Source organism: Branchiostoma floridae, chromosome 5 (genome assembly GCF_000003815.2).
Source record: "Branchiostoma floridae strain S238N-H82 chromosome 5, Bfl_VNyyK, whole genome shotgun sequence".
NCBI lineage: Eukaryota > Metazoa > Chordata > Leptocardii > Amphioxiformes > Branchiostomatidae > Branchiostoma > Branchiostoma floridae.
This window is the reverse complement of record NC_049983.1, coordinates 6681476-6708789: the sequence shown is the minus strand read 5'-3', so window position 1 is coordinate 6708789 and position 27314 is coordinate 6681476. Positions and strand designations below refer to the sequence as shown.

Here is a 27314-nt window from a genome sequence, read left to right as displayed (position 1 = left end):
GGTACCATTTGCATACAAACTACATGTATTAGTGGAGTCCTGGTACCCCCATGCAGAGCTTTTCACTTGGGCACGACAAAGTACGTATATACGAAGTGATTTAGGAAGGTACCGGCTTCATCACGTTAGAAAGCCATAATGAAAATGTGTAAAATCAGCATAATTCCTTTTCAAGTATCCCTATATTCCCCATGTGGAGCCCTAATTAACATAACCAATCAATCATAATGTTTTTGACAGCTATGCATGGTTTACACACAAACAACAGTACAAAAAAATTCATGACTGTCCCCTGTATAATGGTGCGGTCCAAAAAGTGGTCGGTTATTAGAATAACCGACCACTTTTGAGGTTACTGCCTGATAACCCATGGGAAATGGGGGCCTCTGATTGGCCAACTCCATCTGGCTATATGATAATTTGGTTTATCACATGGTTTTCCATACAATGATTCGAGTGCGCAGAGTGGGCTGTTGTCAATAATTCAAATACCGAATTTGAATGATAGAATCGCTGTTGTTCGAAGAAACCAAATTTTTTCAACTTCTGGATACATGTAAGTGCATTTTGCGTTGTGTTTTCTCAGGTAAGTATCTGCCATAGGGCAATCGTAGTTACCAGTTACAAGTTGAGCAGGTACCTTGGGTAATAAGGAGTACACCATATTGTATCCTATATTTATTTTATCATCTTTGAACGTATCTCGAACGTAACTTTGATTCTTTTGTACTGTGCTCCGACTGTGGTGTTAGCCAGACTACGTCTTCTGTTCAGAAAGACAAGAGTAAAAATTTTCATGGTCTTACTGACATCACTTTTTTTGTACCAACACAACAGAATGCCACAGGTGTGACTCTGTCCATCCCCATGCCTGGGCATCCTGTAGGCACATCAGAGGAGGCAGTTTCCCAGACCAGGGAAGATGTGCAGAAGTTGGAAGAGCTGTTGGACTCCCATGATGCAGTGTTCCTGCTGATGGACACCAGGGAGAGCAGGTGGTTACCAACCGTCATGGCCGCCAGCAAGAGGAAGGTCAGGGGTCAATCATATATGAAATGATTTGTTGATCGTACATGTCAGTCTTATATTTTAGGTAGCCTTTGTTTGAACTGGTTTCATATTTAGTGTGTTGGTAGCTAATGTGACAAAAAACTGGAAATATAATATTTTGGGTCCATTGACGGCTTGCTTTGGTACTGCAGCAGAACTTCTGATTTTAAAATCTGTTGTTGCAAACATGCTGTGGTCATGGTTTCCATTATCTGTCTCACATGTATTCACAAACATTTGTACACTGTCATGTTGTTCACTTGCAATTTGAGCCTACGAGAACGAATTTGCAAAATAAAACTTTTATTGTTCTTCATCAGTTTCAAACTCTTTTATCTTGTTTGGACATGGACTACTAGGTATAAGGGGTTTTGCAGTTTTTAGCACTACTGTTCTGTATATACTGGGCCCTTTTAGAAATCAACTTTATGATTATGTTATAAGTTGAAGGGGCAACCAACTACCAAGTTGTCTTGAGATTGAAACAGTGAACTTTCTCAACCATTTGTTCCCTGTTTTCAGCTTGTGATCAACGCAGCGCTAGGTTTTGACACGTACATGGTGTGCAGACACGGACTGAAGCGCCCCCTGTCGGACCAGGCGGAGGGAGGCAGCAGTGCGGACACGGCGCCCATGCACAGCACCATGGGAAGGGTTATCCCGGGTCACATGCTGGGGTGTTACTTCTGTAATGATGTGGTGGCACCAGGGAATGTAAGCTGGATTTATCCTTAAGTTGTTAGTTTTCACTAAATGTTCAATTTTTAAACCCAATTTTTCAACTGTAAAAGTTTAACTAGTTTACCTTGCCAAGATGGTTATATTTAAGTGCTATTTGTGTGTGTGTGCATGTGTGTGTGTGTGTGTGTGTATGTGTGTGTGCATGTGTGTATGTGTGTGTGTGTCTGAGTGGAAAGTACTGGTATAACTCAACAAGCTCTGGATGGATTCTTATGATATTACTTTTAGGTCTATTGGTTGGGGTCAGGACTACAAAGGTCAAGTTTGGAAATGGGCTCCCCGGCGGCTTTCTAATGTACTGCAGCAGAACTTCCTGTCTTGATAAATTTTGAAAGTAGCATTTGAACAGGTATCGCAGGAAGTACACTGTCAGTCATAGCTTTTTTTAGATGTTTGAATAGGTATACTAACTAAAAGATAAACCCTATATTACCTACATGATCTTGGAAATGTCAGTGAAAGATTTTCAAGCCTGACCATTAGTCATTCTTCATATGGTTCAAATGTTCTCTTTGTGACGTTTGATGTTCTTGTGTCCAGTCCACCAGGGACAGAACCCTTGACCAACAGTGCACGGTGACCCGACCTGGGATCTCCATGGTGGCAGCAGCCATGGCTGTGGAGCTGCTGGTGTCAGTACTGCAGCATCCAGATGGGTAAGGAACTCTGTCTCTGTTCATGTCTTCTAAAATTTCTTTGGTCACCACTTCAGTGTGATGCTCCAATACTCAATACTCTGGGTTGATTCTGACAGATAAAGCTTTACAGATTAAGCATGCCATATGTTTTCAAGCTGTCACTAAACTACCAGCCACAGGGACACAATACTGGTAAATATGATACCTGATGCATGAGTATCATACATGTATGTTGCCAGTTGTGTAGTTTTATGTCTCCTTTTTCCCCCACCAGTGGCCAAGCCTCTGCAGACACCACCGGTAAGGATGACCATTTCTCAGCTGACTACACCTCTCCACTGGGCCTGGTACCACATCAGGTACGATATGGTAGTCATACATGTTTTTTCTTCATAAAGCATGCTATTGGTTCAAGTAGCCACTGAAGGTTTAACATGTCAATGAAATACATAGGCTTAAAGCTCTAAATAGAACACCAAATCAATGAGCAATCAATGTTTCACAACTGTTTAAATGTTCTTCATTACATCTGCTAACATTGTAATGTGATTTTTATGTGATGCCATCTTATTGACTCTGATTACATAATTGGATTCTAACACTTTGGAACATCTTTTTGGATTTGATACTGACAAGAAAATGTTGTAGATTTGCATTTGCAACTGACTACCGATGTTAAATCCACAGCTGCGAGGGTTCCTGTCCAGGTTCCACACTGTACTGCCTGCCAGTATCAGGTTCAACAGGTGTACAGCCTGTTCTGAACTGGTAAGGATGTTTTTATTGTCTTACCATTTCTTCCTCAACCCTTGTACTGCTCTACTGCACTATTGTATTGTAGTGCTCAATGTCCCAGGTACTGTAAATGTATTTAAGTTGCTGGGATTTAATTTCGCAGTAGTGGGGAAAAGAACTTTTCGCGCGGTGGTTTAAAGTTCATGGTAGCACCATGCACTAGCACTGTAGTCTCTTACTGCCATGGAGATATGTTCCCGGTGGTTTTAAGTTCGTGGTGAAGTGGCCACCCTGAAAACCTGGAAACATTAAACTGCCACGAAAGTTTCTGCACTTACAGTATACAAATGTACATGTCAACAATACAAACCATTCCAAATGGTACATGTAGATCAACATTTAAGTTTTCTAAGAATGTGTATGTGTACTGGAAGTATTGCCCAATCCAAGTCCATTATACTGTACTTGCCCAATCCAATCCACCACATACTGCTAAAGGTATGATAATAATTCATAATAATGAAGAGACAGGGAAAAGTTTTTTTGATCTGCAGTTTGTAAATTTGTAGCTAGGGGGCTCTCCTGTCCTATCTCCAATGTCCAGCAGTGTGAGACTGTTTGGCCTGACTTTCTGCACCAATATACCAAGTAGGTTCAGGATGGAGAGGAACAATTGTTTTGTCACCTTCCTCAGGATTTTTTAAAACTTTTGCATGCAGTTTTTAGATGCGCTGCTAGGAGGCTCTCCTGTCTTAGACCCGAGGTCCTGCAAATGCCTGAGACTGCTGGTTCTGACTTTGTCTTGTCTCCTTACTCAGGTCATACAGAAGTATGAGAGTGATGGTTTTGACTTCCTGCTGGAGGCCTTCAACTCCCCGAGCTCCTACCTGGAGGACCTGACAGGTCTGACACAGCTGCACCTGGAGACACAGGATGCAGAGGTAGGGGGAGCTGCTGCAACGTTCTGTGTGGAAGATTTCAGTAGCCAGATATTCAGTATTGGTCATTTACATATTGTCTGGGCCCATTGATTGCTACCAAGAAAGCAGCTATTGTAGAGCCATTGTTCTCTTTAATGTCTTTGAGCATTAAGTGTTTCATATAATGTTTGCATGAATGGGATGTTTCAGTTTAATTTGCCACCTTCAATGTACGTTGTAGACATTACTGAGTTGCTCATTGGAGGGCTCAAAAAGAGAATAAGATTATAGTACCACGTAAGTAGCCTGGTTACCAAACCCCAGCCCGATCTCAAGTATCTATCGTGCACAACACGAAAGATATATCTTGAGGTTGGGGTATGGAATCCAGGCTACCACGTAAGATGCTTTAAAGATTTGTCCCAATCTAGAGATTTCTTGGGTCACAAGGAACAGGTAGGGTCCAAGCTTTCCAATTTAGGTCAAAATTTGTTCAGTTCAGTAGTATAGTCAGTGTAGGACAGATTGAAGTTGTGAGGTCCTGTGGATAGATACAGGATGAGAAAACTGGGCTCAAAGGTGAGGTTTATTTTATCTAGACAAGATTTTCGCAGAGTTTGAGCTGGTTTATTCTCTGCATTTTTGTATCATTATTTAAGACCCTTTTGACTTTTTGGTGAAGAAATCTACTAACATTGATAGTTATTTTTCGGAAAGAAATCTTGTTCAGACATACCTGCTGGCTACCTTAAGGACAGCCCTAACTGTGATGTCTGCCTAATATGCAATGTGCTACTACGAAGTCACATGGGCAAGTTGTGACAGATAGATGCAAGTATTGGTGAATTGTTGTGCTAAATCTTAGACAGTCGTACCCTATTTCTTTATGTTCACTGGTACCTACATTTGTAAACATCAAAACATTAATAATTTATCTTTCTTTTCCAGATCTGGGAATTGAGTGACGATGAAGACATGATGTAGAGATATAACTGTTTATAAAACAACAAAGAGTAATGGAAAAAAGACAACATCAAAATCACAGATCTTGTCATCAATGATAGGAAAGAAAGGAATGTACAAGATAGTATAGTATGATACATAGCCTGCTATTGTCTAGAGAAATAGAAAGAACGGGTATTCCATAACATTTACCAAGAGCTTAACACTGTTCAACAGTGTGATAGCTTAGAGCACACATTCTTTACTTAGATTACTTTATCCTGGTTATTACAATCCAATCTAGGTACAGTTCTACAGTGCTCAACTAGGGTTGGAATCGTAACTGGTTTTAGATATGTATATATACATTTATATAAAGAGATACATTTGGTTAGTAAACATAAAAGCTAAATTATACGAGAGTTTCTGTCAAAAGTAAGTCCCTTGACATATTTCTTCTGCACCATACCAGTGGGCAAGAGTAATTAAATGGAAATGGGGACTTGCTACATGTAAAACAAATGATTGAAAACTTGAAGGCAAAAAAACAGAAAAATAGAACAAATGTACAGAAAAGTAAATGTACTTAATTGTAGTAAAGAAACCATTCCAGAAGCACATTGCTTACTACTTCCAGTTTCAAAAGCAGAGCTCAACACTGATACTTTTGTGAGAAAGGCAGTGATTGTATGTATCAAGGATGTTATATATATATATATATTGCTTGTACATGTACTACTTTAAGGATTAGTAAAATGTGATTGTCATGGTTAGTGATTGTTACTTTAAATACGCAAAACTGCGACAAATGTCTTAACGTATGAGCGAGTTGTTAGACTAAGGAACGGTCTAGCTAGCATTAAGAAAACAACTAAATTTTCTGTCTCTATACTTATACTACGTAATGTTGGCGGCAAATTATATACATGAACATGATCTATAAGGGCTTGTTAGTACTTTATGTTAGCTATCAATACCAACGTGTAGATGTGTATTTCTAATGTATGTTAGATGCATCTAAAACCATGAATTACAGTAAATGTGCACACAAATGAGTAACACATGCAGTTGAGGAGTTGGCATTCAAATAATCTGTACAATTTATTCATGCATTGCAGCAAGCTTATATAATAAATGAAAACATGCTTCCAATTTTCAAACATTGGAACAAGTGAACTCTTTCTAGATATAATACTTCTTTCATTTAGTGTTCGTGAAACGGCAACAATATGATGATAGTATAGGCTTTGCATACACAAACACACTTGGCATCAATATTTAACAGCTATGTGGAAAAAAAAGAACATTTTAGAACTCTCACTGGTGTTTCTGGTAGGACCAAAGGAGGTCTCACATAAGTGTTTATTACCATTAGTACCAAAGCAACCTAAGAAAACAGTTCAGTCTTGGCTTTTAGTGACACCTACTTGACTACAACTACAAGCCATGTTTGTAGTTGCCTATAACAAAAAATAATTATTTCCAGTGCCATTTTTTCTACAAGTAGCTTGACACCAAGACTTGGTTATTAATCAACACTTGATATGGTAACCAACTAGGTAGACAAAAATATGAAGTACACAAACATAGTTATGATGTAAACATGGAAACCTTGTGTTTGGCATGGGAAATTCTAACAGCAAGTGCTTTTAAACACAGTTCACAGTGGCATCAAGTGCAGGGAGTTACGGCAAACACCCAATTGTCACTGCAGGTTTTTGCACAAACTAGAAACTGTCCCTCCTACAATGACATAGTTAGAAATGCTAGGTACAGGAATGTATTTTGCCTTGGCTTATTCAGACGTATCAAATGAAACAAAAAGCCCTTTAGGTAATGCAACTACTGTACAGATTCTGAAGCATTTTGTTCTTCACCCAATGTACTCTAGCTTCTAGCTAGGTATTGTGGGTAGGCACGTAGAAACACTGCTGGAAAAAAAAAAAATAATTTTTTTTCAATATTTCCAGGCTGCAGATAAAGCTTTGTACAAAACATGCCATACTCATTATGTATGTCAAACTAAACATTGCAGAACCCAAAGTCTACATGAGCAATTTAGCTTATAACATGTACAGTACATAAAGATGTTAGATTGTGAAATTCTGGTTGTATGTACATCATGTATGTATGACATCTTTCACAATGCTTGCTAGGCTTGGCAGTCTTGTTTTCACTTGTAGTCCCCACAAAAAAAATACAAATGCTAGTCTTGTCTGTGTAAATGTTTTGTCCTAACTGCGGTATTTAACCCTCAAAAGGTGATGCACATATAAATCGAACGTTTTGTCAATCTGGCCACTAGCATGCAGTTTGAGGCACTCTATGGTAATGTTGAAAACTATCGTATACATGTATGGCCTCTGTTCCTCCGAGGAAATGAAACATTCAGGTACTACATGTTACCACAGCCAACTGGAATGCAAACAGGAACATTGCAATCTACAAAAATAGCTTTTCTATTTTTTTTTTACACAAATATTGATATTGGTATATTATCCATTTGTAGCAATTCTGTATACACAGATCTGTGCAGTTCCAAGTATAATCTGAAGTGCCTATACACTGGTGTATACACAAACATATATACCATAATCGTACACACATCTGTTAACATAATTTCCAAGAGAATCTTACAGTAATTACAATTGGCTGCAGTTCGGACACAATCTGCAAGGAGCACTGCTGCAAAGTCCAAAAGCTATATATACGAATGTGTAAGACTGTTTTGTGAAGAGAAATAAAAAAGTTAGACATTCAAGTAAAATCTAAGTCCAGTGTACGAATAAAGCCTAGCGTTCCTCAATTGGAAATTATATTGTGCAAAAGAAATATGATTGCAAGCTCTTGTGCAAAGCTATCATATACTAGCCTGGAATATATTATACAACCCTATCCTCAAGGCCCTATACCAGTCCCACATTGTATATGTGACAGGTACTGGATAGGCGGGTTGGCGGAAACCACTGCCCAGTCCTGGATAGGCAAGGCTAAACAGGTATGGATACTAGGCTAACTGTACATACTTTGAAATAGCAGAGCCAGTCTCGCTGTACATGTTGAGGAGAAGAATACGTCCAGCGTAATTACAGAGCTAAGGGATTCAGCAGAGCAGATAGAATTAGAGGAATGTTATAATAATAATAATAATAGAAGAAGAAAATTAGCCTTTCCTGAATATTCTCTCTTTTTTTTATCTTTTACGCTATCTTCCTTTACTTGTCAAGCTGGGCACAGTAAATACTGGATTTCTCTTTTTCATAAAAAGGTCTCGGGTATATAGAATGGCTTGCACTCTGACCCTCCTCAAGCACAGCTAAGAGGATATACAGTTGGAATGTCCAGAACAGCTTTCAGCTGGCAAAGGACAGCAATAATACACAACAGGAAAATCAAGTGAAGAAAAACAATACAAAGCTAGCCAGTGTGTCAAACTCTTCCTATCTCTATCTACATCTCATGTAGGTAACAAAGAATCTAGTGTCTATGTAGAAAGGTCTCCTATCTCTATCTACATCTCATGTAGGTAACAAAGAATCTAGTGTCTATGTAGAAAGTAATGGCTGATTGGAATGACTAGCGGGAAGGTGTGGGGAGGGGGGCGGCGTGGACTTATTACTGCTGACCGATTCTTTACGAGCTTTTATCTTCGTCCACGTGTCGCCGAGGGCCTTGGCGAAGTGATCGTCCACGGAGCCGGTGATTGAGACGTTGTTGGGGTCGGGGGGAGTGGAGGCGGCGCGGGGCGGTTCCACGGGCGGCTCTTCCACCTTGTAGTCTTTCCCCAGGCTGCGGCGGAAGTGCTCTTCTATCACTGGGTCAACCACCCCTGGGGGAACACAGTAGCAATGTCATCTATGATAGACATGTGTCTTCATGTGTTAGCTTACCAGAAAGCTTTACAACTCACATCAAGACAAATAAAAGACTACCAGTATCAGCAACTGATAACAACAGTTACTACAATTCAATGTGCACATATGACTACCTTCGGTCCAAAAGCAGCTTACCACTCAACCATATGAAACATGTCTATAACCTGCATCCAAGACGATTAGAGAAGAACTTATCGGATATCACAATGCTTTGAAAAATGCCTACAGGTACATCCCGAAGACAAACTGCAAGGCAGACTGTGTATACAAGATAACGTGCTTGAGTTGCATCAAGGTATACATAGGGGAGACAGGGAAATGCAAACGAGAAGAAAAGAGGCAGAGAAAAGAAAGAGAAAATAGAAAGAGAACTTAGACAAATCTGCATTGACAGACCACATCGCAAGAAACAACAGTGTCATTGAGTGGACTGGGATGGGGCCAAGGTGATAGCCAGAGAGGACAACAAATACATCCCTTGGATAAAGGAGGCTGTATACATATGGATCAGGATATGTACTCCAGTCATCAACAATTTGTCAAAAATCTAAAAATCAAACAATACTATTGCCTTGAACCTTCCCATAACCAATGGTTATCCTAGGTTAATCTGAATATTGCCACTAAGATCTTCCTGATTAAAAATGTGGGAAAGTTGTGACCCACCAGTGGTGATGATTTCTCTCCTGGCAGCGCCCTGCACTGTTGTGGAGACCCCGTTGCCCGCGGGGGGTGGGGAGACCCGGCTGAACGCCGGGGCGCACGTGATGACCGACGGTCTCTGTGGCGGGTGGGGCAGGGGGCTGTGGATGCTCGACATCGGGATCAACATCGGCTTGGACGCCATGGACATCAACAGTCTTTCTCTGTCTGAGGCTTCCATGTTGTTTATCGTTTCTAGGGCCTCGTCTGTCAGATTCGCTGTCTCTTTTACTGACGTTAGATGCCTGTAGAAAACAAAGGAAATTCAAATGAGATTAGGAATTGTGCATCTATCAGTTGCTATTGACAGAGAAACAAAAACTTCGTGAGTTCTTACATCAAGTTTTGCCTTGTTGCTAATGGACTTCAAGAAGTAGGCCTTGCTTGCTCTATGACTGCCTTGCTTGTCCTATGACTATGAGAGAAGCAATTGAATTTTTGGGCAATCCTCCTTGCAAGAAGTTTCAACCAACTTCAATAACCTATTTTAATGGCACTAGTAACCCAAGGAAAATATTGAAAGAAATAACATCTATATTCAGTATGTAAGACTTCAAACATACTGTAAATGCATTTACTTTTGCGGAGATTTAATTTCGCGGCAGCGGGAAAATGGACTTTTCGCAGTAGCACCATGCACTGTAGTCTTTTACTGCCATGGAAAAATGTTCGCGGTGGTTTTAAATTCGCGGTGAAGCAGTCGCAAAAAGCGCCAACATTAAACCACCGCGAAAGTTTCTACATTTACAGTAATTTCTTTTTGAACTTACATGCAAGCCCAATAACCTGTTCTACTGGGACTTTGTCCCCAAGGAAAGTGTCACAGTACTGTCTGCTTAGGATCTACTGATATGACAGTAATGAGAAGCATGTAATAGATGGGGAGGGTCAGGATCTACTGATGATATGACAGTAATGTAGAGCATGTACCAGTAATGCATGGGGAGGGGGGCAGCATTCAGGACATACCAGGAGGATCCCTGATCACCCTGGGGAGGGAAACCCAGGATGTAAACATGTCAGGAAGGTTAGTAAGAATGTGAACAGGATACTACTGAGGAGGAATGGAATGTATGTGGCTGTACAAACTCTATTCTATGGATGCCATGGATAAAGCTCTCTGGAGTATTGGTCTTTCCAAGGAGGTTATATCAGAATATAACCTCCTTGGTCTTTCTGTCCCTAGATGGAATTTTGCCCCTGAGGTCACTTACAAAAATTCCACTTCTCTTTTACCATTGACAGGCACAAATTGAACTTGAATGACATCATTCGGCATCAACAGTGCCAAACAAGTACCATATTTTATGTTGCAATGAATGTTGTCCATTTTTCTTTCCTGACTGACTTTCGCTTCTGATTTTACTATTTGGAAATTAACTTTTATAAGTCTACCCAGGTGTATGAAATAAATAAAATAAATAAACAAGCCTAAGCATAGAGAAAGACGTGAAGTTGAACTACATGGCTTAAATTTGGAAAACCACACAGACCGTGGCCCAAACTGCAAACCACAATTCCTACCTGGCCAAAGAATCATGTACAGACTGAGCGTACTCTTAATTAAAATCATGCCATTTTAAATCTGCCCCTTCATATACAGAAAATAGCACTTCAAGCAATTAACAAAATTTCTCAGGACGCACCACTTCTAAGTTCTAGATTTATTTATTTCACTCAAGAATGAGATCAAACTCTTTCCAAAGAGCGTCAACCACAAAATTAAGCCTGTGAGGCCCACCATGTCAGGAGGGCAGACACCTCTTGTATCTATAGAATCCAGTGGCTTGTGGGCAGGATATTGGGGTGAAGGAATGTAATAAAGGGGCAAGGGTTGAGCTCCTGTAGCAGACAGGCTACTGCCCTGATGGATTCCACATGCCACTGAACTATCTATCAAGCATTCCAAATCCCCCTATAGTTACCAGAGTAAGTGCAGAGGAAAAGGCAAATTCGACTCCTTTGTGTTGATACCAGCATATCATCTAAATGATAATGATATTACTAATTATGGTTTAATCCATCCATCCATCCATCCATTGAAACACCCACCCACCCATCATCCATCCATTCATCCATCCATCCATCCATCCACCCACCCACCAATTATCCATCCATCCATCCACCCATCCATCCATCCACCCACCAATTATCCATACATCCATCCATCCATCCACCCACCAATTATCCATCCATCCATCCATCCATCCACCCACCAATTATCCATCCATCCATCCATCCATCCACCCACCAATTATCCATACATCCATCCATCCATCCACCCACCAATTATCCATCCATCCATCCATCCACCCACCAATTATCCATCCATCCATCCATCCATCCATCCATCCATCCATCCATCCATCGTTCTATCCATCGTTCGATCCATCCTATGATTATAAGATTTCTGATATAAATAAAAATCCTGTAATTGTTTGCAATATACAGACAATCCTCCTACTCTATGAGGTAGCCTTTTCACCCATAGGTTACCTGAGGTTAATGATCCAGGAAAAAAGAGCTTTGGTGTCAGACATCAGGAGCTCACGATAAGCAAAGTGACACTGACCAGAAAGAAATACTACATCTACATGCACACGTATACATTTCTAGACAGCGTTTTAAGCTGAGTGGGGCCTAGGTGCATGGAAAATGTTGCAGTAACATGTCAAGAGCCTCGCAAACAGTTGCTAAATTTGTCTTCAGTTGGAGAAAAACACTTGTGGAGGGCAAGATAAATGACTGCTTAGCATTGCCTTGAAAGTGTATAGTCATCGCAGGACGTACTACAACATAACCTGTTTTTATTGGACCGTCTTTGTGATCTCAAGATTGCAGTTCTTGTTATGGTGTAGGTTCGGTGGGGCATTTACACAACTTTGGTAACAGGATTTGAACTGTTTATAATTCAGGTCAGACTGTCACCCGAAAAGGAATTTGGTTTGTATCATTCAATGAGAAAAGGCCTAGACAAAGATCAAAGGCCTGGACCAGGAACGGACTTGACTCCATCAGAGGATGTCAGACATGAACTTGATGAAGAACTTTTCATCGCCAGCTAACATCAAATAGACTTCTGTACTGTGACCTGCTTTGTACTTCCTGAATTTCCTGAGACCTGTACCTACTTCCTATATCAATGTGTCCTGACCTATGCTGTACCTCAGGACAAGGAAACTAATCATGATTTAGCAGCTATCATAATCAAACAAAGGCTTCTCCAGTGAATCAGATACATCATACCACCCTTTTGACAGTTACAATTGGTTAGGTACAAGAAATAGGTATACTTTCTGTTTATTTATTTATAACGGTGACGTTTCTCAAACAATATTAATTCTGTAGCATACCATATCCCATGACCAACCTTTTCAAGACTACATACAATTTACTTTGAAATAAAAGTTTGGTTTGGTACAATAAATATGATTGTATTTTTAGTGTTACGTATGCAGTGATATTTCTTTAACCTTCTATGTAGTGCAGAGATATTACACGAATCCCACAACTAACCTTCTCCAGCCTACACAAACCAGTCTGTGAACCCCTGAACTGCCTTGCATCAGCCTAGCACTGTTTATCCTCAGCCAGACAGTGCCTGTCCCCTGGGACATGCCAGGAATAGCAGCCATGCCTGCACCAGGTGTGCTGGGCACTGGGGGGGGACGTCTCCTCTCAGACCTGACCTTTTTAACATGGGAGAACCAGGAGGGGACTCTTCTGAGACTTCTGAAAATAAATCTCAGTTTGGGGGCAAGGGCTCAAACCCTCTGGGAGCAAATGGAGCCACCCTATTAGAAAATGTCTTTCTAACTGAGCTACCTGCATCACAGGTAAAAGATGGGTGTGCAGGAAGTATGAAATGGAACGAAATGGATTGAATGAAATGAAGCAAACTGAAATAATGTCAATGTAAATATAAGACAAAAGTACCAGTTTTCAACCACACTATTTTCTTTCTTTCTTTCTTTGTTTTGTATAACTGGTAAACTGCAATTAGGAATAATACACGTACACCAGTTTCGTAGAGCAAGTTTAACATGCAAGACCAGACTCTTAGACTTAATCCACTCACCCCAGGATGGACCCCTACTCTGTTCAGTAAGTGTGGTGGGTTCTTAGGTGTTCCTCAAACACCAACCACTTTGCATCCCAACTATGAGGACATCCCTAGCTACAGCTTGTTACTCATTTTCACCTGAGTCCAGTTAGGAAGTAGGTGTAAAGTGCCTAAATTCAGAGTACCATGGGCACAACATTGGGGCCTGCTGGGGATTCAAACCAAAAATCTTTAGATTCCAATCAAGTCAACAACCCTATAATAGTATAAACCACAAAGACAACCCTGCCACCTAACCACCTTTGCCAAACCCTTGTACATTACCAGGAACCCATTACGTGAAAGCTTTATTTCTCAGAAATTCTCTAGGCTATATCACACACATCTTTGCTACATCTCTTTGTACTTCATGATATTTCTGCTAAACAACTTGAGCATCAGACAGCTGACAGATCAAAGCGGAGGGGGGCTGAAACAATCTTTTGTGCATGACTGCTGAAATGATGTAATGACAACAAATCAACAGTGCTTGTCCCCCTCTGCTGTACACTCAACATTTACCAAACAAAACAACAGAGTCCGACCACAATGGTGTACACTGTACACAAACAAAGCAAGCCTGGGGATCCTGTGGGTAGTCAGCAAGACAGACAAGGGGCCTTGCATCAGGATATTCCAGGACCTAAACCATGTATTGTATCTTGTTGTCTGTATTTCATCACAACAGAGCATAGGCACAAATAATTGTAAAGATTTACAGAACTTTTAAAAAGCCAGTTTGAGACTGGATTTTGTCAAAGAAAAAATCTTTGCATTTTTTAAGCACTTATAACCTTCAAGACGTTTCAGTAAGACTCAAGAAAGAGGTAGGTAAAGGATTGGTGATAAGTTTTTTTCTTTTATAGGTGAGCAGTTTCATTGAAAAACAATAACTGTTACAACTTTTTAAAGAGAAAATTATGCCACGCCAGTTATTAGAATTTTCGACAGCAGCACTTGCAAGCTGGAGCCCAGGGCGGCGGCCATACCATAAAATAGGCCCAATATCGAAAATAAAGATGGCCCGAGTATGATATAGCATAAAATACAGACCAGTGCATAACACCAGGGCAATGACCCTAATTGACGCAGCCGCAGAAGGCCCAAAAAGAGTCCATACAGTATTTTAGCCTATTTTCGACTTTTAGCAGGAAAATGTAAGTAACATTTCATATTGGTGAGACAGTGTAGGTTGCAGATGTTCAGATTCGGCCAAAAAACTAGGTTTTGATCCATCTTTTTGGCCTGTGCTGACCCCTAATTTGAAGTGCTCAGTCCCTAAAATGACGTCATGAAAAAGCAAGATGGCGGCAGATTTGACCGGTGGAATATAATGCGCTGGTCAGAAAGTTTAAAAATTAGACTTTTGGACACTTGAGATAGCGGGCTGCTGTGTGGGGTGAGTTCTTATGACCTGGAATGTTCACGGGTGAGATTATGACACCCTGAACTTGCTAATTTTTACATTATCGCCAATACAGATTTCCATTAGTGTTCACTGCTCACCACTGTCATGGCCCATGTATAACATGACAACTGGTACAGCCCATTAGCTTGTAAGGTCTAAACTCCAGGCAAATTTAGTGGCATAAGATGGTATCAAAGCTGGCTGAGGCTTCACTCTGGCAGCTTTTGATACTATCTTATGCTACCGTAGGAATCCTGCTTGGAGACTACGGCAGGTCAGCTATCTCTTCAAAAGCAGGCAATACCACACAGGTAGTAATCATTTTCTCTCCTGCTTTGTCCAATAATGATCCTGCCTACCTTTGTTGGTGTTTATCACCTATATAGTTAGTTCTGGGTCACCGAATATCAGTTAGAGACTGTAACAATGTCAGATCCCACCTGGTAAAACCTGTAATATTGCAATGGAACTTTGACAATGATGAATATATATAGAGTGCCAAAAGCCAAATTCTTCCCTTATACATGTACATGTAGCTGGCATATTACACAAGTTCATATCTGGGATCAACAGGACTGTCATACGAAATTAGAATCTATTAGGCCTCCTTGGACTACATTCTGGTTACTGCTGTACTATGACTTAGTATAAGACCCTGTACTAACCCCTGTTTCATAGATAAGTTATTAAAAAGTTCTAAAAAGTTAAAATCCTCTTTCAATGTATGGGGCAGAGCCCATCTCCATTTCTAGCCCTTGGGCCACACAGTACACTCTCTACAGCTGGAGGAAGCTGTAAAAGGGAAAATGTTCAAAGGATTTTTTTTCACAGTAGAGAGAAAATCAAGTGTCTACAGTGGGCGTTTTTTTTTTGCTTGTGATTGAAACAAGAGGGTAGGCAACACAGAAGATGACAGAACAAAAATTTCTGTGGCGGGTTTTGAATTTGATGTGAAAGCAGCCAAAAACCACAAACATGAAACTACCACAAAGATTTCCCCTTTTAACACTTGCAAGATTTAACAGGCACTGACAGGAATTTCATTGAGGGAAAATGAAGCTCCAGGGTCCTGACCTGAGGAGGTGGTGCTGAGGCTATCATCAGGAACCATCTTCATCACTGTCTGGGCTCCAGCACCCCCATAGTTTTCCAGGGCTGAACTGGTTTGGGCTACCCCAGATATAAAGTTGAACTGTAATTTCCAATACAAGACATATTGGACTTACCCAAATTTTCGACTGATCGACTCCAGTGTTAAGAAATGGACAAAGTCAAAAACTGGAGTCAACCAGTCAAAAATTTGTGAAAGTACAATTTCTTGTGTTGGAAATTACAGTTTAATTTTATCCAGAATGACTTCAAACAAATACAGACAAACTTTCAAGTTATGGTTTGGGTTGCGTTATGCCTTATGGCATAGTTTCTTCACTTTTGAAGAATGTCTATATTTACAGTATCGTAGGACACCTGTGGCGCTTAGATGGCAGTCACGACTGTTTTGTTTGACTTGCTAAAAAGTCTGATTCCTATGTACACTCAATGAGATCGGACAGGACCACAGAAAAACCTTTGAAAGCCTGATTTGACATATCATGACTGTAAGAAATGATTCCTTACAGTTCCCATTCTTATACCTCATATTGCTGTGTCACATACCCTCTCCTTCAACAATTTTGTACCACTGATCCCCAGATCTCCTGGTGTTTTTCTGAGGGCTGAACTGGGTTGGGTTGAACTGTTTCCTTCCCACTAACATTTGGTTCTACTTTTAGTGTCTGTTCCTAGCCCCAAAATTTACAACTACCATTCATGTATCCGAAAAGAGCAAAGTTAAGATACTGTATTCATTCCCAACCCCCATACTTTCCAACAGAGCTAAATGTGTGACAAAGACATTCCATAAAAAGTTTTGGAATTTCATTTCATTTGTTCGGAACTTCCTACTTTTTTTCATTTAATTTTTTCCTACTTTTAGTGCTTGTCCATAGCTTGAGAATTTATGACACTTCTGAAGTGCCTATACATGTCACTTGATGGAGAAAAGCTGTTGCGCTCTGTCCCAGTGCTACAATTTTTCTATGCTGACACGTTTTTTTTCACTCACGACAATCAACCACAAGGCATTCAGAGATGGCTGACTTCACCCCTTACCCATACTGCTTTGTCATTCCTTAAGGCTGAAGTAAAACGACTTGTAATTTCATCAAGCAAAGCCATTTCAAAATGTCTCTGAGTCACTGAACAGCCCTTCAAGGGACCGTACGATATTTATCGGGGGGGGAGGGCTGGTGCATTGGAAGTCGGATCAAAAAATTTTTTGATGGCCCTCCCCCCCATCTCAAAAAAATCTAACATGACCCTCCCCCTCCACCTCAAAAAAATCAACATGGCCCTCCCCCCGACAGGCATAATCAAACGGGTAGAAAAACAACCGATAAAATAATGATTAATATAGACGTCAGGGCACAAGGGCGCCAGTGTTCTCGCCAGGATTTTTTCACAGCGTCGGGGCAGGGGTCCGGGGGGGGGGTGGCATGCTCCCCCGGGAAAATTTGGATTTTCAAACCCTCTAAAACAGAATTTCCTGCAATTTGAGAGGAAAATTATGCCCTTGAGATTGGATGCCGGTTGCCTTTTTTACTCCCGTTTTCCAGTAATCGACGTCCGCCCTCCCCTGGCAAAAAATATGTTATAACTAAGCTCGGGTCAATCAGCAGTCCGTGATCTGGCCCGGGTATTATTTGTCCAGTCATGTCTATATGAAAATTTTGGGTTTTTGGTGCTTCCAAACAGGGCTCTAGCCAGTGAGTTCGTCAGCCCATGGAAAAATCCTGCCAATTTTTTTCCGACATTGAATAAAAAATGCCTACCTCGTGCGATCGATGTTGCGCCCTCCCGCATCAAATGCTAGTAGTTTTTCCAGAGGATAAAATAACGGCGCCGTCACACCTTCTGTTTTTTTCTTTTATTTTGTCCAATGATTTTACTAAAATTTATCGAATCGGTCGGGTTTTACAAGGCCGCGGCGTCATTTTCCACGAGCGTGCGTTTGTTTCGTGTGACCTCAGGTAACCCCGTTTTCGGCGTGAAATCTTTGGCTCACCGCTGGATTTCTTTTTACATAGAGACCAAGAACGTTATACATTATACGAAGGACGGTGATCTGCTGCGTCTTTGGCAGTGATCAGTGCCGGTGTAGCCTTGAAGGAGTAGCCAGAAAAGGCGTCCCAACGTGCTGGGTGCTGCGATTGACAGTCCGTCTGGGGAGGGGGGCGTGCCGCGCCATGTGCACAGCCGACTCGATCGACGCTTAACAACAATATTGCGGCCCCTTTTCTGCCGCAAATTTTGTCCTTTTGAAACAAAAGAAATGTTGTTCATAAAAAATAAAGTGTTTAGTTTTGGATTCTTCACATATTTACCGCGCACCGCTTTTGTAACTTAAATATTTGGGGAAACTCAGCCGAGCCGAGTGCGTCTTTCCAGAAAAAAATAAGTCCGGAGACGGAATGACGTATGCCTGGCGGGAACGCTGGTCAAGGGCAGCGCCACTTTGGGGGACCTAGGGGGGCGAAGCCCCCCGAAGCTCTTGCATTTTAGGCTATTCAGAAGGCTTAAATTTTATCAGTTTTAGGGCCATGTCAAGATATCAAAACAAAAAATAGTATAAAAATAGTGTACAATAGTATACATGGCCCTCCCCCCTATCTCAAAAAAAATTAACATGGCCCTCCCCCCATCTAAAAAAAAATTAACATGGCCCTCCCCCCCTAACGCACCAGCCCTCCCCCCCTGATAAATATCGTACAGTCCCCAACTAGTTAGTATCATAGACACATGTAAGTTATATTGCCTAATTTTTCTTCAACACATTTTACACCCTCACCTCTACACTCAAGGAGTTAAGTTCGATACTGTAAATGACGAAATGATTGCAGTCTTTTTATGTGTTTTTTTTTTTGCTGTGGCCGCTTCACCGCAAACTTAAACCACTGTGAACATTTTTTGATTACAGTATGTGACTACAGTCTATGGCGCTACCGTGAACTTAAAACCACCACGAACACTCCATTTTCCCACTACCGCGGAAGTAAATCCCCGTGAACTTAAATGCATTTACAGCAACTGTTTTACTGCTTTGACACTGTTACGGGGGTCAGCTAGTACTCTAGAATACACTCTGGTAGTGCGAACAGGGACACATCATCTGTGATGGACCCGGGATTACTACTATTAATACTGTGGTTTAGGATCTAATTCAGCTATTACATGTATAACCTATGTCCTGAGGACACAATGAGAGCAGTCAGATCCACAGACACTATCTGGATTACATCACAAACTCTCTAACATAATGTTTGATTCATAATGTGCCTCTCCTGACCTGAGGGCCACTGTTAGCCTCCATAGCAGGCTTTCTGGGGCCTTTTTTGGTCGCTGATTGCTGGCCTTTTCTGATTGCCGGCCTCCGAAAAGGCCAGCAATCAGCGACCGAGTACAAATAGAAATGGCCAGCAAAAGTGTATTATGAGCCAAAAAAGGCCCCAGAAAGCCTGCTATGGAGGCTAGGCCACTGTGTGCTGATAACAGCCATCCTGATTGCACTTCTTTGACCCTTGACCTTAATGGCTTCCTGTCTGCATTGATTGGTCTGTATTTCATCCCCAACAAACTCAACAGAGGTAGTCACACCAAACAAACCTGTCTACATGAAAAGGGAAATATATGCAACTAGTTACCTATGTGACAAAGAGATTTTCTTAACCAGTTGGTGTGTTTTTTGTGTCTAGATGTGTATCCGCAGTTATGTAAACATTGCAGCATGTAACGAAGTGGTGCAATAGAATACTTGGAGGATTGGAGGATTGGAAGTTTAGTTTGGCTCATTTCACACATATTCAGGCATCAATGGCAATGATATGACATGTGTTACCCAAGACCAACTTTGAAGTTTTTTGATAAAGTACATGTACGGTATGATGTACCTGTATCCATCACTTCAAGCTTGAAAAGACTTTCTAGGAAATTTCAAAATCTGATTCAAAGTCAAGTACAATTGCAACCAGAAAAGTAATAACAGGAGTAAAGATACCACAATATAGAGGAAATCATTCTCAATCATTTTGATATGTTTAACTGTACTATACATTCACTGTCATTGTGAAATACAACGTTTCACGTTTGTTCAATTTTCTAGTACAATGCTAAACTTTTTCCAAAACAATTTTCAACGACCAATGTCGCCTTGTTCAGGATCAACTGATGACTTCAGAACATAAACTCATGAGAGTTCAATTTTCACTCTATTTCCAAAGTTTGAGTGATCACCAAAGACAGATATACATAGCCCAAACCTACACTTCAAAACAAAAACAAACAAACAAACAGTCCGTATCCTGTTCCCATGTTTTGTACACTCACGTTTGTGTGCCCGCACACTTCATGGTCGCAACCTTGGCTCTCTGCTCGTCGTCCATCCCGAGGACGTGGGACAGCTCGCGCCTCTCCGTGCTCCGTCTGTGCCGCTCCACCTTGGAGGGTTGCTCCTTCAGGACGGGAGAGTGCTGGGGGGAGGGGGGCGGTCGCGACGCGCAGTTCCCATTCTGTAGAGCTGTGCAGGACACAAGCATTTGGGTTAATATACAGTCAAGTACATGTGCAGCAAGGCTATGTGGGTCACGGGTTCCTCACTGGGCTTCCAGTGACGAAAATATAATAATGTTTTATTTGCAAAATCATGCCCGAGGGCTAATTGCATATACAGTCTCAAGAACTAAGCTAATTGCATATACAGTCTCAAGAAATAAGAGAAGTTAATAGAATAATACATAAAACTAGTGTCTAATCAACTACATGATACTATGGATACTATTGTCGGGTTTGACTTCTTCTTTGAAGGCAGTGGTTAATGAACTGTCCCACGTTCTGTATGATGGTGGGGTTTTGTGCTTTTAGTAGAAATATAGTCTTTTGTATAGTCTTTTGGTGATCACTTAGGTGGTAAAAGCTTGGTGAAATAGTGACAACTGTTTGAAATAGTGTGTTTCTTTCGGTTCGAATAAATATACAAATACAAATACATAGTCCTAACAAAAAGGAGGGTCCCAAGTTCCAATTTTGTAGAGCTGTGAGAGAAGGATTAGGAAGCACTTGCATTACTGCATCAATTTGTAACAGTGGGGGTTCAAGTAGCATAAATCTTAAGAACTCTTGAGAGTACAGTCTCAAAACTGTCCAAAAGACCATTCAGTGGTCCAATAAAATCCAGAGTCACCATAGACAGGATTTTTCCATTTTGTCAATGGGAAAAATTATCTAAGGGATGGCCAGAAACTTTTCGTCACATTGGGCAGGTGGTCCTCAGATATACATGTACTGCTAGATGACATTGTACACTTGTATCACTTGTACAGCTTTGGCTATATTTACCTTACAAAAGCTGTAATTAAAGGCTACCATTACACAGACAACATTGTCATCAATCACTTGTAATTACATGTATAATGGACAAGAAGAAGACCACCATAATAAAGGTAATCACTATCCAAATTATACGAACCATAGATTACCCTTCTCTTGAAAAGCTCTGGTTACAAAGTTATTGTGCATAGATCAGCAGAAAGAGACATGTTTCTGTGCTTCTCTTATAAGAAACAAGGCAATCAGAGATGGCAGACTTCACCCCCTTACCCAAACAGCTTTGCGACCCTTGCAGGTCTACCAACAAAGCAGCACACATAATGATATACACATGTGTATATAGCAATTACGCAAACTGTGTATATTGTGAATACTGACACATACACAGTGTACACACATCCACTTCCTTGAAGTAAAGTAAAATAAGGTCATAAAATGTTAGTACACTTTGAGTAATGAACTTTCCCTGTAACCCACAAACTACTATACAGTGAACAATGCATAAACCCCTAACCCACAGGTACCCATATCAATGTCATTCCCTGGGGGGATGGGGTTTGAGGCTGGTCATTAGTCTCCCACAGAGAGGACCAATTTGTACTGCTACCCTGTAATTACCCTATACAAGCTATTATCCACAGAGAAAAAACAGCAGAAATCACAAAGACCTCATTCTCCTATGCTGCCAATTGTTATAACATTGAGTGTCATCTTCTTTATGGGCTTACCCATTATGTGGTGAGGGGATTACACTTTGACTGAATACTGTAAATGCATAATAAATAAGTTAGCGGGGACCTAATTTTATGGTAGCTGGAAAATTGAGTGTTCACATGGTTTGGCGTTCACAATAGTATCATATACTGTAGTCACATACTATAATGGAAAATACTTTCAATGGTTTTGAGTATGAAAACTGTGGACATAAAACCACTGCAAACATTTCTTCATTTACAGTACAGTATAGCACAAAATATTTCTATTGCCTTTGTTCATACATCCATACATACATCTACAAACTATGGTATTTTTATTTAAGAGGATCAGGTACAGGTACAAAATTATGACAAAACAAAACAATTCTCTTCATCCAATCTCAGAAAGTACACACCTAAATCTTAAAGTTAAAGTTTAAATTGTTCTGATTCATTGCACTAAACTTTGTGACAAGCCCCCCTCCCCAAAACAACAGCCTGAAGTCAGACTCACACTAGTCAGCACACACAGCTCCAAGGTTTCATGGAGGTTAACCATGACCTCATCCCTCTACCATCTGCATATCTCCAGACACAACAGGCCCTACACAAGGCACACAGTAGTACACTACACTAATATGTACTCTAAAACTTATCTCTAGCTTGCATATGAAGTCAGAGCTAAGATTTCACAAAGGTTGTAGTCAGAGTGAAGTACTTGCCAGGTTCCGACTTGGAAGACTCCATGTCAACACTAAGGCACGCAGTGAGTGAGGTAACTTCCAAGCTGCACAGAAAAGAATCCTTTCCCAGAGCCAACTCTACTCCAAGCTGGGCATTGTTTCAGCCAGGACTGTGGCCTAGCGACCTGTCACAGAATTCCTCCCATTTGTTTGGGGGTCCCAGGTCGCAAGGATGCCAAAAATGCCAGGAATCTCGGCCCTCTGAAAGCTCCCTGTCCTTCCTGCAGTCAGCCCTGCTGTAATCCCGCCAGCTATGTTAACCCTCCAGCCACAATACCGACTTCCTCCCAAAACCTGACCCTGTCTCACGAATTATGCACTCCGAGGAGCTCCCATTGGCTGGCGGGGGATCCAGATATGCGGAGAGTAGCTCCGGGATCGCGCAGGGGCCCCTGAAAGTATCCCAGAAATTCTGGCTAATTTCTGGCCACCAAATATTTGCAGTATCTGGTATCTGGCCAAAACATGCCCATCTGGAGACAACAAAGCTCTCACTGTTTGGGGCCCACATGGAGTTACTTTGCAGCCTGACTGCCCAGCTTAGCCCCATCAGGATGTCTGACTGTCTCCTCACAACTGGGGAAGTACAGTGTTGCTGTGATTGGGAGGGTTGCATACTGTATGTTGCCAGCCCGACTTAATCTTATGGAAAACATCCTGATCTGAAGATCCCAAAACTAATGGACGAGGATGAAAAAAAATGTTGCAAAAAATAAATGCTGCTAAACCACAGGATTAAACGTCCAGTCCATTCTTTCCCAGGTTTGGTCTGTCCTATGTTCACCTCCAGTAAGAGACCATCGTGGCCATTTCAATAATGTTTTATTGCCATTTTTGTTTAAAGAGGGAACAAGGGCACTGTGGCCCTATGCCCTGACCATGTGCCCCCTTGCCCTGTAGTGTAGAGCAGATCCTAACAATTCTGATTGACCAGGGATGCTATTGAGTGACATGTGGCCAGTTTTTTTTTTTTTCAAACAGGTGAAAATCAATGCGTACTGATGTCATCAGTGTGGCCCTATGTAGTCTTATATACTATTAGGAGCTTAAGTCAGACAAAGAGCAGGAAGACGTGCGGAAGGCCACACATACCAAGTGATTTACAAACTTTGAAGGTTACATGAAAGGTACAGCAAGGGAATGTCAATTCTATAATTCAACATGGCAGAGAACAAGACATGCTTCTCATTCAACACAAAAAATGATGCAGACCGACTGAATTTTCCAAACAATTCCACACATGGCCTTCTTCAAGGATGATAACCCACTTCTACAGTGCACTCCAATTTGCAGTAGTTCGTCATACAATTCTAACATCGCAGAATTTTCAAGTCTAGTTGTGACAAGGCTTGTGTTTACACAATCTCTCCCTGGCTGGGGTTTAAATGACCTCCTCCTAGAAATGACGAATGTAAGGTGAGCTGCTAGTTGTGACAGAACCAATTGCTAACTAGCCTCCATGCAGCCTTCTTGAAGCAGCAGCAATTTTTTTTTGGTGGGAGCACTGATTTGCCATTTTTAGATATTGGGGCCAGGTTCTTATTCCATTTGCCCCTTACAATCTGGTGCGGAAATTGAAAAAATCACACCATCAAAATCAATGCTACCACTCCAAGAAGGCTGTAAAAAGAGGCTATTGTCAACAGGAGTATGTACTGAATATTTCTGGACATTTAACATAAATTTCAGCTATGAGAGTTGAAAATCCCAACACAGGTGTGACATGTGCTTTGCATCAATTCTAGAAGCTATTTCTGAAGGCATTACAGAGTTGGTAACACCACACCTTGAGTCAATAGCTGTGCTCCACCCCTTCACAGGGTGTTGATGGTTTAGCCCTCCCACTTCAAAGGCTGGTAAAGACCTGATAATGCTAACCATTTGTTTAGGTCATTACATGTCAGTAAATCATGAATTAATGAGCTGTGACAATATGGTGAGAAGTGAGAAATTTCACGCTATGGGATCAGCCATGTAATTGCTAGAAACACAATATGGGAGACAAGATAAATGTGGGGGGAGAAGCCTCAGAACAACACATAATGACATAGCAAAATCATTTGTGATTCTTTGCCTGGGGTTTTATGGATTTTCAAATTAAGTCTGAAGTCTTGTGATTTTAGTTCAAACGTAGCCTTTTCGTGATCTTCTAAATGGTAAAAGGGAAATTATGTCAACTGTTTGAAATGATCTGTTTCTTACGGTTTTGCAGAACCTAAGCCAACTAATATGAAAGAAAGAAAATCCTGGTTGCTATATAATGAATGAAGACCTTTATTGTACAATTTTGCCCAACCGGGCTAAGTACAGGTCACAACAAGTCAGGATATATACATACATAAATGTGTCACAAAATCTAGTCTAACACAAAAGTTCGGCTTCTTCTCGCTTCTTGGTAATAGTGAGAATGTAGGACTGTATGGGTTTCGCTATTGTCGGTTTGTCAAAACGCATGAGACACTTGTCAGTGCTACTCATGTGTCTAGAATGAGGGAATCTACTTTCTATATAACTAAATAGAGTATTTCTATCATTCGCATACATATCGCAATCAACAGTGACAATATAATATAATGCACAATATAATATAATGCACAATACTAATTAATCAGAATATACTGTAAATGCATCTAAGTTCGCCGGCATTTAATTTCGCGTTAGCAGGAAAAGGACTTTTCGCTGTGGTTTCAAGTTCCCGGTAGTACCATACACTGTAGTCTCTTACTGCTATGGAAAAAAGGTTCGCAGTGGTTTTAGAAACGCGAAAACCGTAAACATAAAACCACTGCGAACATTTCTGCCTTTACAGTAAAATGTAGATGAACACAGTGAGTAGGTTAAAAATCAAAGTGTGTACTCAGCTGGTATATATACTATGTACAAATCAATGGCTACCTTATCAAAGAACCTTTCACCTCTTGTACCTTTGTACTCGTGGTCAACAAACTTTCACCTAAAGCTAACAATTGAAACAATAGATGCACTTTTGTAGGAAGTGACTGTAGAAATATTCAGAAAACTACTGGTAGAGAATATCATATTGAATATGACCTTTTTCCAAATGCCTAAAATTGGGGCTAAAACAACTACATCCCCAACTAGACCTTGAGACTTTACATCTGGGCGATCTACTTATAGACTTCCAAGAAGACAGTACCTCAGAATGTTTCATCTAAGACCATTAAAACGATTAATCTGAGCGAGCCATCTGGAACTGCCAGTGCAGAAAAGGTAAACTTGACTTTCTACTCTCCATTTGAACTTCCATTTGTTTAGACAAAGAGCTAAAGGCCAAGATGCGCTCCTCAGACAGTTGTGTCTATTTCCTATCCATCTTAACCCACGCACCAGACCCTGGGTCATCTCCGGCTGCATCTGTCAATGTCACACCTTAAGAATGCTCTGAGTGAACTTGAGAGAGATAGAAGACGTTCTGTGCTTCTACTTCTAACATACACTATGTACATGTAAAATGTAGCTGCTTATCAACTCTTTACTTCCACTAAGGTCGTGTTACCATTGCCAGAATAAAGGATTGTTGCAAATAAAGTTAAATGTACATGTACTATACCCTGCTTTATTCTGTGCTTTTTAATCTAAACTTTCTTCCCGTGAAAGGCTTTGAATGGAACTGAATTAAATTGAATTGAACTGAACTGAATTGAACTGGTCCCTGGGTTAGACAACTAGGAGAGTGTTTTCTCCCTAATAAACTTTCACTCGCTTACACACTATCTTAATTATTATCTAATAAATGGTGACCATTGCAAAAATGCCTTTGAACCTATGAGAATCATACAGACTCGGACTATTTTACCTGCCTAAGTTAGTGTAAGTTAGAAGGTCAAGGGATAGGTGAGGGGATGTTAGTATTAGGGTCTGCATGCTATTTTCTGTAAGGCAGCCTATTTTTATTTCCCATAATTCGTATGCCAAGTGAAAGCCGTATTTATTCACATTTATTCACGTTTCAAACCGGCCAAGTTTTGCACAATTGCCTTCCTTCATTTCAATACGCTGGGGGCCTTCTAAATTCAGCGTAAAGCATTGTCAGGACCCCCCTTGACGATCCTCTTGTAAGGGGGGAGGATGGTAAGTGGTAATAGGGGCTAACTCCTTACGGGTCTACCGAAAGTGCGAAAAGGAACGAAAAGGAACGAAAAGGAACGAAAAGGAACAAAAGGAACAAAAAGGAACGAAAAGGAACGAAAAGGAACAAAAATGAAAGTACCGAAAGTGCGAAAAGGAACAAAAAGGAACGAAAAGGAACGAAAAGGAGCAAATGTTCCTTTTCGTTCCTTTTCGCACTTTCGGTACTTTCCTTTTCGTTCCTTTTCATTCCT

At 40.9% G+C, this 27314-nt stretch overlaps 2 protein-coding genes across 4 annotated transcripts in view; one reads left to right on the top strand and one right to left on the bottom strand.

Annotated features, from left to right (window-relative positions):
- LOC118415392 (ubiquitin-like modifier-activating enzyme ATG7) overlaps positions 1-6202 on the top strand; it is a 13042-nt gene extending 6840 nt beyond the window's left edge. The window contains exons 12-18 of the mRNA XM_035819976.1: positions 838-1032; positions 1573-1764; positions 2332-2447; positions 2704-2788; positions 3117-3197; positions 3983-4105; positions 5033-6202. Coding sequence (XP_035675869.1) covers positions 838-1032; positions 1573-1764; positions 2332-2447; positions 2704-2788; positions 3117-3197; positions 3983-4105; positions 5033-5068 — 828 coding nt within the window. The 3' untranslated portion in view covers positions 5069-6202. The remainder of the gene's footprint in view (positions 1-837; positions 1033-1572; positions 1765-2331; positions 2448-2703; positions 2789-3116; positions 3198-3982; positions 4106-5032) is intronic.
- LOC118415391 (transcription cofactor vestigial-like protein 4) overlaps positions 5090-27314 on the bottom strand; it is a 42597-nt gene continuing 20372 nt past the window's right edge. For 2 of the 3 annotated variants that reach the window (XM_035819972.1, XM_035819974.1), the window contains 3 exons: positions 20535-20724; positions 9568-9848; positions 5090-8855 (listed from right to left, as the gene is read on the bottom strand). In XM_035819972.1, coding sequence (XP_035675865.1) covers positions 8572-8855; positions 9568-9848; positions 20535-20724 — 755 coding nt within the window. In that variant the 3' untranslated portion in view covers positions 5090-8571. Of the gene's footprint in view, positions 8856-9567; positions 9849-20534; positions 20725-22950; positions 23402-27314 lie in introns of those variants that run through there. The other variant, XM_035819975.1, reaches the window with a different exon arrangement.